Raw genomic sequence first — 16,769 nt, forward strand, 5'->3', positions numbered from 1 at the left:
CAATAAAGAGTGCATGGTCACTGAGATGGTTGACTATCAGAAGAAAAATGAACTCCATTGCAGGACTCTGTGTAAAATAAAAAATAACATTTATTGAACATGTTCTGCATGCAAGCACTGCTCTAGGGGCTTTCAGATGTGTTATCTCATTTACTCTCACAAAAACCTGTTAAGATATAAATATTATGGTATCTATTTTATAAATAGAGAAATTGAGGTTCAGGAGATTTAAGGGACTTGCCCAAGCTCACATAGGATGGTGACATATGCAGAGCAGACATGTACCAGCAGGTGTATACTAGCAGCTAGAATAGCCATCAAGCCTGGAACTAAATGTCCTCCAAAGGCCCAATCCAATATAAAAGAGAGTAAGGTCAGCATCTTCTCTGGGTCTCTCCTATGACTCTTGTCTCTTTCTCCACAATGTTTCTCATTCCCGTTCAACTCCCATATTCATTACCCACACTATAGTATTACCCACAGGGACAGATAATGCAGCATTGATCTCAGTCTGTGGCAGGATTTCAAAGAGAGTGGGAGAGGGTTAGACACTGGTTACCTGCAGAGAAGATGCCATCTGCTCCACAAATCACAATGGCTTTTACTGTATGGTCTGTTAGAGCTTTCTGCAGACCCTCTTTTATTCCACGGAGAACAGTCTCACTAAAAGGGAAAAAACTTACATGAAGCATGAGTCAGAATCAAATTTCTACCATCTCAGAGTTTTTTTTCCTTTCCTAACAATGAAAAATTAAACATATACACTATGTATAAAAATCCTAGATACTTATCATTAAACTTTCACTAATTTAACAAATAATACACATGTCTACTGTAAATTAAGCACTGAGCTGATTAAACACATAAACTTTAGAAAAAAAAAGTGTTTTCCTACATTTTGCTGTAACTTTGACCACTTAGAATCAGCACTATCAATTTTAAAATATTATATACATATCCTATGTACAGTGAGGGTTTACAACATCCTAGGGAGAACAAAATGTACACAATATCACACTAAGATGAGTGCTGTAATAAAGGTACAAAGAAAGTGACGTGGAACTTCTGAGAGGAAAGAAAGTCTTTTTTTAAAAAATAAATTTATTTATTATTTATTTATTTTTGGCTGTGTTGGATCTTCGTTGCTGAGCATGGGCTTTCTCTCGTTGTGGTGAGTGGGGGCTACTCTTTGTTGTGGTGCACGGGGTTCTCATTGTGGTGGCTTCTCTTGTGGCAGAGCACAGGCTCTAGGCACTTGGGCTTCAGTAGTTGTGGCGCATGGGCTCAGTAGTTGTGGCTCACAGGCTCTAGAGCGCAGGCTCAGTAGTTGTGGCGCACGGGCTTAGTTGCTCCGCAGCATGTGGGATCTTCCCGGACCAGGGATTGAACCCATGTCCCCTGCACTGGCAGGCGTATTCTTAACCACTACATCACCAGGGAAGTCCCAAGAAAGTCTTTTCAATTTGTCATATTGGCATAATATAAGAAAACTGAAATTGTCTAAAAATAACAGTCTAAGTGATGTGGCAGGGGCTGCAAGTTACCCCCAAATATCCCTCCATCCCGACATTCTTCGAAGTATTAAACATCTGGTTTTTAGATGGATACATGGCTGCCCAAAATAAAGACTACATTTCCCAGCAGTAAGGTCAGCCCAAGGCATTAATTTCTGGCCAATGGGATGGAAACGGATTTGGTACATGCAACTTTTGGGAATAGTCCTCAAAGGATTGGGTATGCTTTTTGCTTTTTCTTTCCTCCCTACTCCTGGCAGGAATGCAGATATGATGGCTAGATTTGGAGCAGCCATTATGGATCAAGAGGTGGAAGCTGTTTATTGAGGATGGCGGAGCAAAAGATAGACAGAATTGGGATCACTGATGATTGTGGAGCAGCCATACCAGCCATTCCAGGACACTGCTGTGAGGGACATCAACTTTTTCTTATTTAATCCATCATTATTTTGAGTTTTCTGTCACTAGCAGCCAAGCCTAATCCTAACTAATTTAGGCAGTAAAGGCAAGGTCTGGGAAAGAAAGGGCATGTAGTAGACTTTGCCAAATTTCAGTAGATGAGGGAGTCATCCACAGAGGAGATAGTTAAAGCCAAGATTGAATGAGTCTGCCAAAGAAAAAGAAGAGAGAGCTGAGGGTAGATCTAGATGATCTAAGTGGTGGGAGAGGCTCAACAGAGTGATTCAGTACCAAGGGAGCCCAAAGTCACAGAGACCAAGAGAGGAGAATTTGCCATGGAGCAGAGGATCAACAAGTGCCAAGGGATGATAAGGGAGGAGAACTGGGAAGAGTGGTGAGGAATTGCTTAAAGGAAAAATGACAGAACCAGAGTCCAATCAGTTTTGCCTTAGAATTCTAAGTATTGGGGGAACATTTTATACAGAGTGAAAAAAATCTTAAAACAAACAACAACAACAAATGTCCATAAAGCCAGATTGTTCAGACCAGCAACTATGAGTTAAAACCTCAGGGAATAAAGGAGATACTTGCCCTTGTTTATGGCAATTCCCTTTTACCTAGTTACTTTCCACTATTTAACCCAGATGAAATCAAACAAAACCTCTTGCCTTCAACTAGTTAATTAGAAACCAAATCTGCTAATGGAAAACTGATTCTGAACCATCCATACTACTGAGAAGTCCAAAAGGCACATATTTCCTTCTGGGTAAATAATGGCTGGAAAATGAGCCCAATCTGTGCCACCGAGGAGACAAGCCTGGCTTTTCCCTTTTCAACCAACCCCTACTCTTTTATTTCTTATGTTCTTGCTAATTTTGCAAAAATCAAACACAGGAAAAAAAGAAAAATGAAAATGGCTGTAGTAGATATAGCTTTACTAGATTCTAGCTGAGTGAAAAGGACAACAACTTGGTAGCAATGTCAAGGTCACAGGGGTTAATAAATTATTTTCTCCCCTTAATATTGTCAGGCATGGAGAAACGGAGTCTAAAGGTAACATTTCATGAGTGATGACCAAAGATCTTTAGCTTCTGTCACTATAGGAAGTCTTTCCTGTTAAAATTTTTTAAAGCCAGGGGGTCAGCGAATCAAGCCGTGGCTTGTGACCAGCATTCTTCAAACAAAGAAATAGAAAACATAATATATCAAACAAAACAAATAAGTTGTGTTTCACGAAACTTTGTTTTCAGTTATGTATTTGTATGTGTGTGTGCCTTAGGTTGCTGTGTGGATTATAATTTTAAAAAGTGTGAAAGCCATTATTCTGGGAGATAGGCCTAGTAATCAGACATGTCCTACACTTGTAAAGAGAGTTGGCATTCACCTGAATAGAAGGAAACCTGGCTGGCTAAAGGAAGCAAGGAAAGATTTGAACTATTTGTTTGGGCCCAAAAATATTCAAATAAGAATCTCTCACTTAGCTAGGAAGAAATAATTTCCCACATAAAATTAGAAATAGGAAGGGAGAAAGGAAGGAAGGGAAGAAGAAAAGTGTAAAGCAAAAAAAAAAAAAAAAAAAAAAAATTGGGACACACCTCTACCTAAATATAAGTTCAGAAGAAGGTAGATGGGAAAGGGCAAGAAAGCATTTATTCCCAAGTGGAGAAAATCTTGATGCAACTGCAATGAATCCTGAGCAGCGGGGCCTGCTGGTAGGGGCTTGTAACAGGCCTTCTGACTAATAGTAATAATGATAGCTAACATCTGCTAAGTGCCAGTTTATAATCTCTAACACATTTAAACCTCACAACAACTTAATGAGGTAGATACTAACATTTCTCCTGCAAGGGGGGATAGGGGGCAGGTTAAATAACAGAAACATTTTAAGTAGTTATGGTAAAATATTCCTAGTTATAGGTAGTAGACTGTGGAACCTTTTTCCCCAAGTTCTAGATGGGCACAGTTTCCCATTATGAGCAGAGGTTAAGGCAGAGTCCTAATATTTAGTAATTCTAATAGGAATACAGACAAGTTCAAAACTGATATGTAATCATATTACTCATATTTTTCTTCATCAAAGCCAAAATAATAAATATTTTGTTTTTTTCTGAGAGTGGCAAGTAAGTGGACATTATCATTCTTGAATGATTTTATTTCTGATTTTTTATATTTTTAAATGCAAAATTTTATATTAAAATAATTATATTAGTGCTAATGATAAAATCAAATTTGATGATAGTAGGACAAAAATTCAGTTAAAATTAGTATGTTTTCTCATTATAGTCTCTTTTTGCTCCAGCATCATGTGATAAGGATTTTGACCAAAAGTCTTTCTCTTTATGCTTTATATGTTCTCGGTAAATTATCATTTTTTCTAATCCTACTCCCTGTGAATGGGTGGCTCTTTCCTAGGCTGATGTATCACTATACTTTTTTCAGAGATACAAAAGAACCAAACCTATATAACGTCATTAACTTTCAAAAGAGCAGCGTTAATCTCACTTTTAAAAGTAATGCTTTTACAAGTTTAACAAGGAAGGTACTCCACATTAGTTTTTCAGAAAATGCTATTTAATAGGCTTATTCTGACATGTGCTTAACCTGACATGGATCTTCCACGGAAGCACTAAGACCTTGAGGTTTAGAACAGACCAAGAGATATACCTTTGCATATCTGGGCCAGGACACAATTCTCTTTTACTCACTGTGTTGGCATTAAAGGGGATCTATATTTTTAACAGTGTGAAGCCACTTTATTGTTGGATTCCTAAAACTTTTAGTCACACATTATAAGGGTGACCTGGACTCGAAGTTGGGAAGTTAAGGATCAAGGTCCAGCCAGCATTGCACTAAGACCTTTGGAATAGAAAGTACACCTGAGAAGTCAAAGTTGCAAGCAAGCAGAAGAGTCTAGCACGAAGGGAGCACGGACAGACCCGATCCGTCCCAGCTCCCCCGCTTCGTAGCCATCTGTCTGCCTCTCAGCCTCGGTTTCCTTACCAGTGAGAGAGTTCTCTGCAAACAGGAACTGAGCTATCCAATGTAAAAGGCCCTGGCATATGGCCAGGTTTAATCCGTGTCAGTGTCTCCGTTTAAACCAGCAGGGGAGAGTCAAGGCCTCCACTGCAGGCAAGCGGCAAAGACCCTGCTCGCTGTCCCCGGGCTGAAGGCGGCCGAGCCCGTTACCTGAGCGCGTTGACAGGCGGGTTTCGTAGGCGGATCAGCGCCAGGCAGTTCTGCAGCCGCGTAAACTCAGCCATGTTTCCTCAGTCGCCGAGGTCGCCTCAGCTCATGGCCCCAGGGCGATATCACTTTCACTGGGCGCTGGGCCGGCCGCGCGAGGAGGGGCGCCCGCTGGGCCAATGTGAGCTCGGCACCGCCTCCCGCCCCCCGGGCCGCTCCCGGGCACCTATGCCCATCATCCATCCCAGACCTCCTCCTTCCCCGGACCACACCCCCGCGCTCTGCAGATCTTTGTCGTCTCTTCCTCTTTGTTGGCTCTTGTCCTGCTCCCAGCACAAAGTAGATCAGGGAGGACGATGGAAAATGAGTGGAATTGCCAGCAAGTCGAGATTTGCAAACGGTTGGCCCAGAGGGGCTGGCTTCTCTAGACAAGTTCTAGGTTCCCTAAGTTGGTGGAGCTGTGTCCTCATCACAGTTTTCATCTTCACGATCCTTCTTAACAGGGACAGATATCTGGGATCCTGACAATTATGTGATATGACACACACCTGGAACACATAAAATACACAGATCATGCATTTCACCTAAATGGGTATGGTACTAATATCAAATATTTACAGAGCCGTCATACAGCGACCTAGTGAAACTTTCAACTTTCCTGTCTGCCCAATCCTTCCATTTCTTTCTTCTTCTGCCATTCCTAAAGATTGTGATTTCTAATACTTCAACCACAAATTGAGCACCTATTATGTGCTAGGCTGTAGGCAGGAGACTAAAGATAAATAAAGCCTCGTTCAGGCTGGGACAAAGTTTTTAAAGATGCAGTTGGCCTCAGGTGGTCTCCACAGTCCATCAAGGGGCCAGAAGGCAGTCTGGAAGTTTCAGAGGAAAAAACAATGGAGCGGTTTTATTCACTAATGTTTCACCAATTTTAGCAAAGATTAAAGATTATTTTCATAGATTTTCTTTTACCTGTTGAAAATAAAACCAGGTTCCTACTCCTAGGAAAGCACCCATTGCCCTGAAGCCCTGAAAACAAGTAGAGTCAGAACCCATCTAATCCGTCAAGGACAACCTATCAAGGACAGCCCCTCATTTTTTTTTTTTTTTTTTTTGGCTGTGTTGGGTCTTTGTTGCTGCACGTGGGCTTCTCTAGTTGCGTCGAGCGGGGGCTACTCTTTGTTGCGGTGTGCGGGCTTCTCACTGCGGTGGCTTCTCTTGTTGCAGAGCACGGGCTCTAGGCACTTGGGCTTCAGTAGTTGTGGCACGTGGGCTCAGTAGTTGTGGTTCGAGGGCTCTAGAGCACAGGCTCAGTAGTTGTGGTTCGCAGGTTCTAGAGCGAAGGCTCAGTCGTAGAGTGCACGGGCTTAGTTGCTCTTCAGCGTGTGGGATCTTCCCAGACCAGGGATCGAACCTGTGTCCCCTGAATTGGCAGGCGGATTCTTAACCACTGAGCCACCAGGGAAGTCCCAGCCTCTCACTTTTGATAGCCAGCCAATCACAAACAGCCCAGGGCACACGCCTCTGAGTGCCAACATTCAACATCAACCAGCCTCTTACAAGTGGCATCAATCTCTACTGCCTCTAAAATTCACCAATCCCTGGATTCAACCTTGCCCCAAAACTGTATGTAAGATCAACAGTCTGCTCTGCTTGGAGAGACTATGTATGACCAGCACAGCTTTCCCTTACTATAGGAAGCAATAGATTCAGTATTGTCTTTTCAGATGTCAGCCTCTAGCAGAACAATTCTGCAGTCCATCCTAACAACTTTGAGGACCTCCACAAAGGTCATGTAGGCAAGGCTTAACAGTTCTGATATTGTTCCTGGAGGAAGTGGAGATCAGCATGGTGTGGAGCCGTTTTGAGGCATTTTTCTCATCTACATCTTGGAGTCAGCCACAGGTCATTTCTCATCTATCTCCCTAGTTTCATTTGAACACAGAACTTTCTGCCTTGCATCTCCCTCCCCTTAAGTACAGCTGCAAATTTCTGTGTAAGTCTATAAAACTGCTTGGCAGTAGTTTATTATTTTTTTATTCTATTTTTTTTTTAGTGAAACAAGTAAAAAGTTTATTAGGAGGAAAAATGTACATGTGAATAGACACACACGGGCGGGCTCAGAGAGACAGTCGCGCCGTTGTGGTAGTTTAAATCACTTTTATGGGGCCTTTCTTCTGGGTTTCCTCTGGCCAATCATCTTGCTTTGCCTGACTCTGAGTCCGTATTTGGTATAAACTCAGGGCCCTCCCCTGTGTGCGTGCGCACCTCTTAGCCAAGATGGATTCTAGCGCAGAACCCTATGGGAAGGTTGACGCCACGTATTATGGGGTGGTGTCCCCTCCCTTTTTGGCCCCCAAGGAGTCTTTCTACGCATGGGTAGTCGGGAAGGTCTCCTTGGCCTCGAGAATGAGAAATATTTGGTGTCTTTATCTTTTATCTGGGCAGGACTCAGCTCCTCCCTGCCTTGCTTGGCAGTAGTTTAGAGTTGGCTCCTCAGCAAGGCAGGGATTAGGGTGAGCAAGAAAGATCCCTAGTGGGCAAAATTGAAGAGGGCACTCACTCTCAGTTTCATGAAATTGCTGACCCTGCCCTGCTCCTCAACAGCAGCGATCCCCACATTTCCTGTAATCTGTCATCCAGCCCCTCCTGTTTGGTGTCATACTGTGGGACTAGGGCTGCAGGTAGCAGATACCATGCTGATCTTTCTTTTGCTGTCTATGTAAATAATAAACTGTCTAAATCTATTTGGACTCCTTACGGGCCCAATCTATGGCAATGTAGCAAGCTAATATAGCAGGTACCACCATGATGTTTACAGACCACTTGACCCCTTGACAGTCTCTTGATCATTGTGATGAACTATTACATTCTTAAATTGTCTTCTCATTAGTTCCAACAAGTGCTACTTAACAAGATGCCATTCCTCTTGACTAACGCACTTCCACATCATTTGCATGTTACTGCTTTTGCTTGTTAAATATGTCATTTTCATTGCAGTCATGGTGTTGCAATTCACAAATAGATCAGTTGATCAGGACTTCCCTGGTGACACAGTGGTTAAGAATCCGCCTGCCAGTGCAGGGGACACGGGTTTGATCCCTGGTCTGGGAAGATCCCACATGCTGCGGAGCAATTAAGCCTGTGTGCCACAACTACTGAGCCTGTGCTCTAGAGCCCGTGAGCCACAACTACTGAGCCCTGTGCCACAACTACTGAGCCTGTGCTCTAGAGCCCGTGAGCCACAACTACTGAGCCCTGTGCCACAACTACTGAGCCTGTGCTCTAGAGCCCGTGAGCCACAACTACTGAGCCCTGTGCCACAACTACTGAGCCTGTGCTCTAGAGCCCATGAGCCACAACTACTGAGCCTGTGTGCCACAACTACTGAAGCCCACACGCCTAGAGCCTGTGCTCTGCAACAAGAGAAGCCAACAAAATGAGAAGACTGTGCACTGCAACGAAGAGTAGCCCCCGCTCGCTGCAACTAGAGAAAGCCCATGCGCAGCAATGAAGACCCAACGCAGCCAAAAACAAGAAAAAAAGAAAAAGAAAAAGAAAAAGAAATATATTCGATGGCCATCATTAAAAAGTCTACAAATAACAAATACTGGAGAGGGTGTGGAGAAAAGGGAATGCTCCTACACTGTTGGTGGGAATGCAAGTTGGTGCAGCCACTATGGAGAACAGTATGGAGGTTCCTAAAAAAAACTAAAAATAAAGTTGCCATATGATCCAACAATCCCAGTCCTGGGCATATATCCAGACAAAACTATAATTCAAAAATATAGATATACGCCTATGTTCATAGCAGCACTATTTACAATAGCCAAGACATGGAAACAACCTAAATGTCCACTGACAGATAAATGGATAAAGAAGATGTGGTACACATATATAGTGGAATATTACTCAGCCATAAAAAAGAATGAAATAATGCCATTTGTGGCTACATGCATGGACCTAGAGATTATTATACTAAATGAAGTAAGTCAGAAAGATAAAGACAAATACCATATGATATCACTTACATATGGAATCCAAAATATGACACAAATGAACTTATCTATGAAACAGAAACAGACTCACAGACAGAGAACAGACTTGTGATTGTCAAGGGGGGGCAGGGGAGGGTTGGATTGGGAGTTTGGGACTAGCAGATACAAACTGTTATATAAAAAAATGGGTAAACAACAAGGTCCTATTGTATAGCACAGGGAACTATATTCAATATCCTGTAATAAACCATAATAGAAATAATTTTTTAAAAGAAGTATATTCAATGTCTTGTAATAACCTATAATGGAAAAGAATCTGAAGAAAATATGTATATATATATAATATAATGAATTACTTTGCTGTACACCTGAAACTAACACAATATTGTAAATCAACTACACTTCAATTAAAATAGTTCATTACAGCTTAAAAGAAAAATATAAGAATGTAAATATAAAACTTTTATGTACTAGAACGTGTAAATATATACTCATGGTAAAACAGAGCTAGCTATCTAAACTTGGCTTTCCCTGCATTGGTGATCTTTTAGCTCTGGAATCAAGGTGTGTTGCAACACTTCATTTGATAGTGACATGAAGCCATCAGAGCAGACTGCTTTGGTAAACCAATCAGTTTTTTCTGGAATGAATGCAAAATATTGCTTTCCAGCTGGAGTGATAAAATCTCTCACATGTTCTCTTTAATGTCCTTTCCCCCCTCACTGTGGGATACAAATGGACACAAGCCTCCCGCGGAGGATAAAGCCACAGAAGCTGGACTTATCAAACGATTCTGTAAAGGAGAGCTGGCCCACTGACTGGAACCAACATGGACTGTTACTGGCTAAAGAAAGAAATTTGGGTCTGTTTGTTAAAGACTTTTAACCTATTGTAACTAATATAGTGAAGAAAGGGGCAGTGAGTACACACTTCCACAGTGAAGTTGGCTAACACTTGAGGACAAAAGCTGCTCATATTAGTGTCTGAAATGAGAAATGGGATAAAAATAATTTCTTCACTATACCAATACCATCAGTAATGATAATTTTTATAAATTCAAGTGGCTTGCTCAAATTCTGAGCCTTGGAGATACACCCCCCACACACATGCACACACATATTCAGTATCTTAATAAGATAAGCCATCAGGATTTCTAAAAAAGACCCAGCTATGGCAAAAATGACTCTGTCACATGTTAATCATTTTCACCAGCTGAAATGTCAGAGATCAACGATGTACTACCGAGCATATTTAAAGATCACGCCCATGCGCTGCAACAAAATTTGAGTTGAATGCAGCCAAAAATCGAAATGAGAATTCATTCACTGGTATCTCCCCATGTTTCAGCCTCTCAGCTTTCCAGTGGGCTCTGCTTATCACTTTAGGTTTGCAAATAGTTTTTCATTAAATGCCATCTGTCAACTTCTGAACTGAAAATCATGTACGAAAAATGTCCCTTCTCAACAGGATAGCACCTTTTATGACACTCCTGGCATTCTCTGGCATCCAATTTCATTTCATGTTGAAAGTGCAATTAGGCTGTAGTTCACCTTTATGTTTTCTCAGATCTTTCTCCGGATTTCCCACCATATCATTTTACCGAAGAGACTATTTCATCTGCTAATAAGAATCCTTTTCAGATTTTTCTGACAAACTGGCACCATTTAGAAAAAGGCTACATATATATAAATTTGAGAGATGCTCTAGCTTATTTAGTCTAATATTCTCTCAAATATAGGAACGCCTCAACAACATTCCTAGCACAAGATTACCCACCTCTCTTGAATGCTCTCAATGATGGGGAGCTCAGTACTCTGCATGGTAGACATTTTTGCTTGCTAAAAATTTGCACTATTCCTTAGGACTTTCCACTCCCTGATTCTACTTTTGATCTCAAAAGTAATTACTCCATGATTCTACTTTTGCTATACACTGTTTTCCTTTAATTAGAACAGTCTTTCATCAAATAGTTAAATATGCTAACAAGTCTGTCCCAGCCTGCTCTTCTTAGGCTCTTCCTCAGGTACCACCGTTTCTCATATGAGAAGCAATCTCTAGTTTCTCACTACGTGGGTTGTTCTGGACACTCTTCATATTTGTCAATGGCAATGTATTCTGCACCTGTCATCAATCAGGTGATATTCATGTTCCCTTAACTCATGTTTGTTCTTTTTTCTGATCCATAAAAACTCTTTTTCCTTTTAAATTTCAAGTGATGTGCTCTTTTCTTTAAAGGATAATTAACTTTTTATTGAGATAGAACTCACAACACAACTCACCCTTTGAAAGTGTACGATACAATGATTTTTAGTATATTCACAAAATTGTACATCATCATCACTCTCAAATTCCAGAACATTTTAAGACCACAAAAAGAAACACTGTATCCATTAAGTAACCACTTACCATTCCCCTTTCTCCTTATCCCCAGCAAACACAGATCTACTCTAATAGAGACACTAATCTGTCTCTGTGGGTTTACATATTCTGGACATTTCATATAAATGGACTCACACAATATGTGGCCTTTTGTGTCTGGTTTCCTTCAGTTAGCATAATGTTTATAAGATTCATCCATGTTGTAGCATATATCAGTACTTTGTTCCTTTTTATGGCTGAATATCCACATTTTGTTTATCCATTCATCAGCTGGTAGATATTTGGGTTGTTTCTACTGTTTTGGCTACTATGAATAATGCTGCTATGAACATTTCGTGTACATGTTTTTATGTAAACTGTGTGTTTAATTCTCTGGGGTATATACCTAGAAGTAGAATTGCTTGGTCGTATGGTAATTCTATGTTTAACTTTTTGACAAACTGCCAAACTGTTTGGCACCATTTAGCATACAATACATACAGCAATGTCTGAGGTTTCCAATTTCTCCAAATCCTTAGCAATACTTGTCCATTTTAAAAATTATTAAGCTAGTTGTGTTTTTTTTTCAATTTTTTCAATTTTTATTTTTTTATTATTTATTTTTGGCTGCATTGGGTCTTCATTGCTGCACGCGGGCTTTCTCTAGTTGCAGCCAGTGGGGGCTACACTTCGTTGCGTGGGTGCGTGCTTCTCATTGCGGAGCACAGGCTCTAGGCACGTGGCCTTCAGTAGTTGCAGCGCGTGGGCTCAGCAGTTGTGGCACGTGGGCCCTAGAGCGTGCGGGCTTCAGTAGTTGTGGCCCGCAGGCTCTAGAGCGAAGGCTCAGTAGTAGAGTGCACGGGGTTAGTTGCTCTGTGGCATGTGGGATCTTCCTGGTCCAGGGATTGAACCCGTGCCCCCTGCATTGGCAGGCAGATTCTTTTTTTTTTTTTTTTTTTTAAAGAAGATGTTGGGGGTAGGAATTTATTAATTAATTAATTTTTGCTGTGTTGGGTCTTCGTTTCTGTGCGAGGGCTTTCTCTAGTTGTGGCAAGCGGGGGCCACTCTTCATCGCGGTGCGCGGGCCTCTCGTTGCGGAGCACAGGCTCCAGACGCGCAGGCTCAGTAGTTGTGGCTCACGGGCCTAGTTGCTCCGCAGCATGCGGGATCTTCCCAGACCAGGGATCGAACCCGTGTCCCCTGCATTAGCAGGCAGATTCTCAACCACTGCACCACCAGGGAAGCCCGGCAGGCAGATTCTTAACTACTGCGCCACCAGGGAAGTCCCAGGCTAGTTGTTTTTATATTGTATCTTTCTTTGTTACTAAGTGTGGTCTTGTCCCTTTTTGAGCGAACACACGTTGAGAATCTGCCTGGCTCATGAAAAGCACTCAGTAAAAATAGTCATGCTATTAGATATTATTAGTATTATGTTCCTTTGAGCTGAGTCGAATTGAATTGTGTTTTTCCTCTAGGATTATATTTCCACCTGCTTTGAATAGCAAACAGGATTCAAACTAATATACCATGCACTGTTAAGGTCAAAGTAAAACAGGTTGGCACGACTCATACCTCTACTAATATAATCATCAAAAGTTCTAGCAACTAGTATTTATTTCCAGGTTTTCCCATCAAAGTGCTTTGACTTTAAGCCTGGAGATTGTGCTGACGTGATTATAGCACTGAGAAATCCCAAGGAAAAGGAAAGGGGCCAGAAGACTAGGGATGGGCAAAAGTTTTGATTTTTGAGTGGGCAAAAGATGTTGTTGACTGGTGCATTTAAAATCAATACCTTATGAAATTTTAGAATAATTCATTAAGGAGATGGTTTGTGAAAAGGAATTTGTGATCATCAAAGATATATTGTGTTCACTAACAACAAGTTATGCCAAATTAATTTCATTTCAGTCTTTGAGAGGATTAATATATTGGAAGGCCAGAGAAATGTTGTACTGAGACTCCTAGAGAGATTTAACATGGTTAGATCACGGAATCCTTGTGAATATGATGTGTGTTACTTGATAACTGTGTTTTATGAATAAATATTTGACCAATCATATTTTTATTGAGCAGTTATGTGTCCTAGGTACTGTTAATGTAATGTGAGCAAAAACATACATGGTTCCTGCCCTCATGTTCCCTGCTTCATAGTATTATGGAACAGTAGATCTTAACTGAGGGAGGTGGGGGGAGAAGCATGCATTTTGAAAATGCAAACATCTGGCACTCCCTTTGGGAGATTCTGATTCTGGGTTAACTTAGCAATTTTAAAAAGCCTCCCCAGAGAATTTTAATGCACATCCTTGGTTAAGAAACTCATGAGGGGGCTTCCCTGGTGGCGCAGTGGTTGACAGTCCGCCTGCCGATGCAGGGGACACGAGTTCGTGCCCCGGTCCGAGAAGATCCCACATGCCGCGGAGCAGCTAGGCCCGTGAGCCACGGCCGCTGAGCCTGCGCGTCCGGAGCCTGTGCTCCGCAACGGGAGAGGCCACAACAGTGAGAGGCCTGCGTACCGCAAAAAAAAAAAAAGAAACTCATGAGGGAAGCTTCGAGTAGTTTGCTACAGTGTTCTTGACTTGATTCTGCCTTGAACTATATTATTTTTCAAGCTGGGCAACTAATAATGTCAGAATAATTTCATATATACATAGTATATAACTGCTCACATTATAAAATTAGAATTAAAGAGGGAAACTGTTGGGGAATTTTCCTGCTGCTTTGTACTTTATCCACAGATTGGTACAGTTGAATTCTAGATGAGCTTGTGTCACTGAGACCTAAAATATAGAGCTGGCTTTGTAATAGTCATTGGTGCTGTTCAAAAACATTCTAGTTTTCTCCCCTTCTTACCCACGGTAGCACTGCACTTCCTGCTCACTGGTGAGGTCATGTGACATTGCTGTGGCCTATAAAATGTGAGCAGAAGTGGTGGAAGCATTAAGTTAATGCCTGCTCGACTGGAACTCTTTTTCCTCTGGCTTGGCTACTGAAAATGTTCAAAACAGTAGTTGTGCAATCAGCCTAGGTTCACTGAGTGACTATAATGAACAGAGCCTTTTGGCACACCCAGAGTAATCTTGTAGCATGAGTAAGAAATTAATCTAAATTGTTCTAAGACATTTAGGTTTGGGGGTTGTTTACATCCTGCGGTATTACCCTGTCTATCCTAACTGATGCAGAATTCTAGTGCAAGTTTGTGACAGCATGACATTAATGGTGACTAATGTAAAGCCCTATGCTACAGTTAAAAAGATAAAAATTATAGAGTGCCCAGTCCATAAATTAATGTATATTTTTCTCTTTTCTAGCCTGAGAATCATCCTGGAATTACTGAATGTGTGTCCATACCCTCTGAGAGTGTGCACTGTGTATTCATGTGAAGATGAACTGCCACGGCCATTTTGCCACCTTGAGGGAAGCTGACAGTAAGCTAAAGCAGATGCTACTGAAGGCAGAGCAAAGAGGCAAAGAAATATGGGTCTTGAATGATATGATTGAATTGCTGGAGCAACTAACCCTGATGCCTGTCATAAAAGTCCACTTACAGAAGTCAATTCACCCCCTATTGTTTAACCCAGTTTCTGCTGTGTTTTGTGGAAAATGCAAAGATGTGCTGCCAATTCCCCCTCGAGGGAGGACTTGCTGTGCAGCTCCTGGAATGTGGTCAGCACGCAGCCCCCAGCTGTCAGCTTCTTCAGGGTCTACCTCAGCTGCAGAGATCCACCTCGCTTGAGATTACAACCTTTCTGGGGCAGACTGCATCCGTTATAAAGGGATGGCCATTTCAGCCTGGTACAAGATACTCTGATGGGTGATACCCAGGCGGGCTGAAGAGTCCTTGGACTTGAATACCAATTCAACTTCTTTCTCTGACCAAGCCTGCTTTCATCCATTCCTAATAAAAATCTTTCTCCCCATCTCCCTATCAGTGTCTACTTCCAAAAAACCCAGTCTGTGACAAGTTTTCTGTAACATCAGGCAAAAGCAGCCTAATTGAAATTCAGTGGAGTAGTTTGAACTTGGTCTTGTCTACAGGAAGGGAAATGCACTCATGGTCTATCTTATTTTTAACTTTGTATTGTGGAAATTTTCAAGCATACACCAAAAAATAGAATATAATGAAACCCAATCTACCCAAGTTCAACAATATCAATATATAACCAATCTTTATCATCTGAACCCTCACCTTATTTTAAAATAAGCCTCAGACATTACATTATTTAACCATAAATACCAGAGTGCACTGATGTTTGTTTTGAGATGCAAAGCAATGCCTTTTTTTCCATTCCCCTCCCAACTCAACTCCTGTCTATTGTTTCATCTTTTCTTCCTCTTCCCACTGCCACCACTTTTAAAAGAGGAAGTATTTTAATAGGAGAAAGGGGCAGTATTAGTAGGGGATAGAAGGGTCCAGAAGTAGTCCTGGACTCCATTCTTTTTTTTTTTTTTAAATACTTATTTATTTATTTATCTTTGGCTGCATTAGGTCTTCATTGCTGTGCGCCGGCTTTCTCTATTTGTAGCGAGCAGGGGCTACTCTTTGATATGGTGCACGGGCTTCTCACTGAGGTGGCTTCTCTTGTCGTGGAGCATGGGTTCTAGGCACATGGGCTTCAGTAGTTGTGGCATGTAGGCTCAGTAGTTGTGGCTCGAGGGCTCTAGAACACAGGCTCAGTAGTTGTGCGTACAGGCTTAGTTGCTCTGCGGCATGTGGGATCTTCCTGGACGAGGGATCGAACCCGTGTCCCCTGCATTGGCAGGTGGATTCTTAACCACTGCACCACCAGAGAAGTCCCCTCCACTCTTTCTTTCATTCATTCAACAAACATTTTAGAACTGTCTTCTCCCAGAGTCTTGGGATACTCAATATTTACCAGTATAGATGGTTATTCAGATAGGTGGTATAATAATGTCTTTGGTTAGAGAAACTAACAAGAAAGAAAGAAAGGGAGAAAGGAAGTAAGAGTGAGAGAAGAAAGGAGAGGGGAGAGGGGGACAGCAAAGCAAAGCAAATAAGCCATCTAGTGGTCACAGTGGGAGATAGCATGTGTTCTTTTTTCTACTAGACAGACTAACACAAGGTTTACTGGAGGTAGGACCTTGAAGAGGAAATTGAGGCTAAGAGGTGAAGTGATTTGTTTAAGGTCACATGGCTAGTTAATAGCAGAGCTAGGCGTAGAACCCAAACAAACTGACTCTAAGACCCGTGTAAACTGTGATTGTCTGACTCTTAAAAATGTGGTTTGGGAGTTCCCTGGCAGTCTAGCGGTTAAGATTAGGCACTTACACTGCTGTGGCCTGGGTTCAATCTTGGGGA

General features: G+C 41.7%; 1 protein-coding gene across 4 annotated transcripts in view; it reads right to left on the bottom strand.

The window, feature by feature from the left end:
* Nucleotides 1-16,374, bottom strand: part of EHHADH (enoyl-CoA hydratase and 3-hydroxyacyl CoA dehydrogenase) — a 61,644-nt gene extending 45,270 nt beyond the window's left edge. The window contains exons 1-3 of one of the 4 annotated variants that reach the window (XM_007119870.4): nt 16,327-16,374; nt 5,100-5,644; nt 560-663 (exon numbers count right to left, since the gene is read on the bottom strand). In XM_007119870.4, the coding sequence (XP_007119932.2) occupies nt 560-663; nt 5,100-5,173 (178 nt within the window). In that variant the 5' untranslated portion in view covers nt 5,174-5,644; nt 16,327-16,374. Of the gene's footprint in view, nt 1-559; nt 664-4,913; nt 5,079-5,099; nt 5,645-16,326 lie in introns of those variants that run through there. The other 3 variants (XM_007119868.4, XM_007119869.4, XM_007119871.4) reach the window with 3 other exon arrangements.
* Between the last annotated feature and the right edge of the window lie 395 nt (nt 16,375-16,769).

Source organism: Physeter macrocephalus, chromosome 1 (genome assembly GCF_002837175.3).
Source record: "Physeter macrocephalus isolate SW-GA chromosome 1, ASM283717v5, whole genome shotgun sequence".
In the NCBI taxonomy this organism is placed as follows: Eukaryota; Metazoa; Chordata; class Mammalia; order Artiodactyla; family Physeteridae; genus Physeter; species Physeter macrocephalus.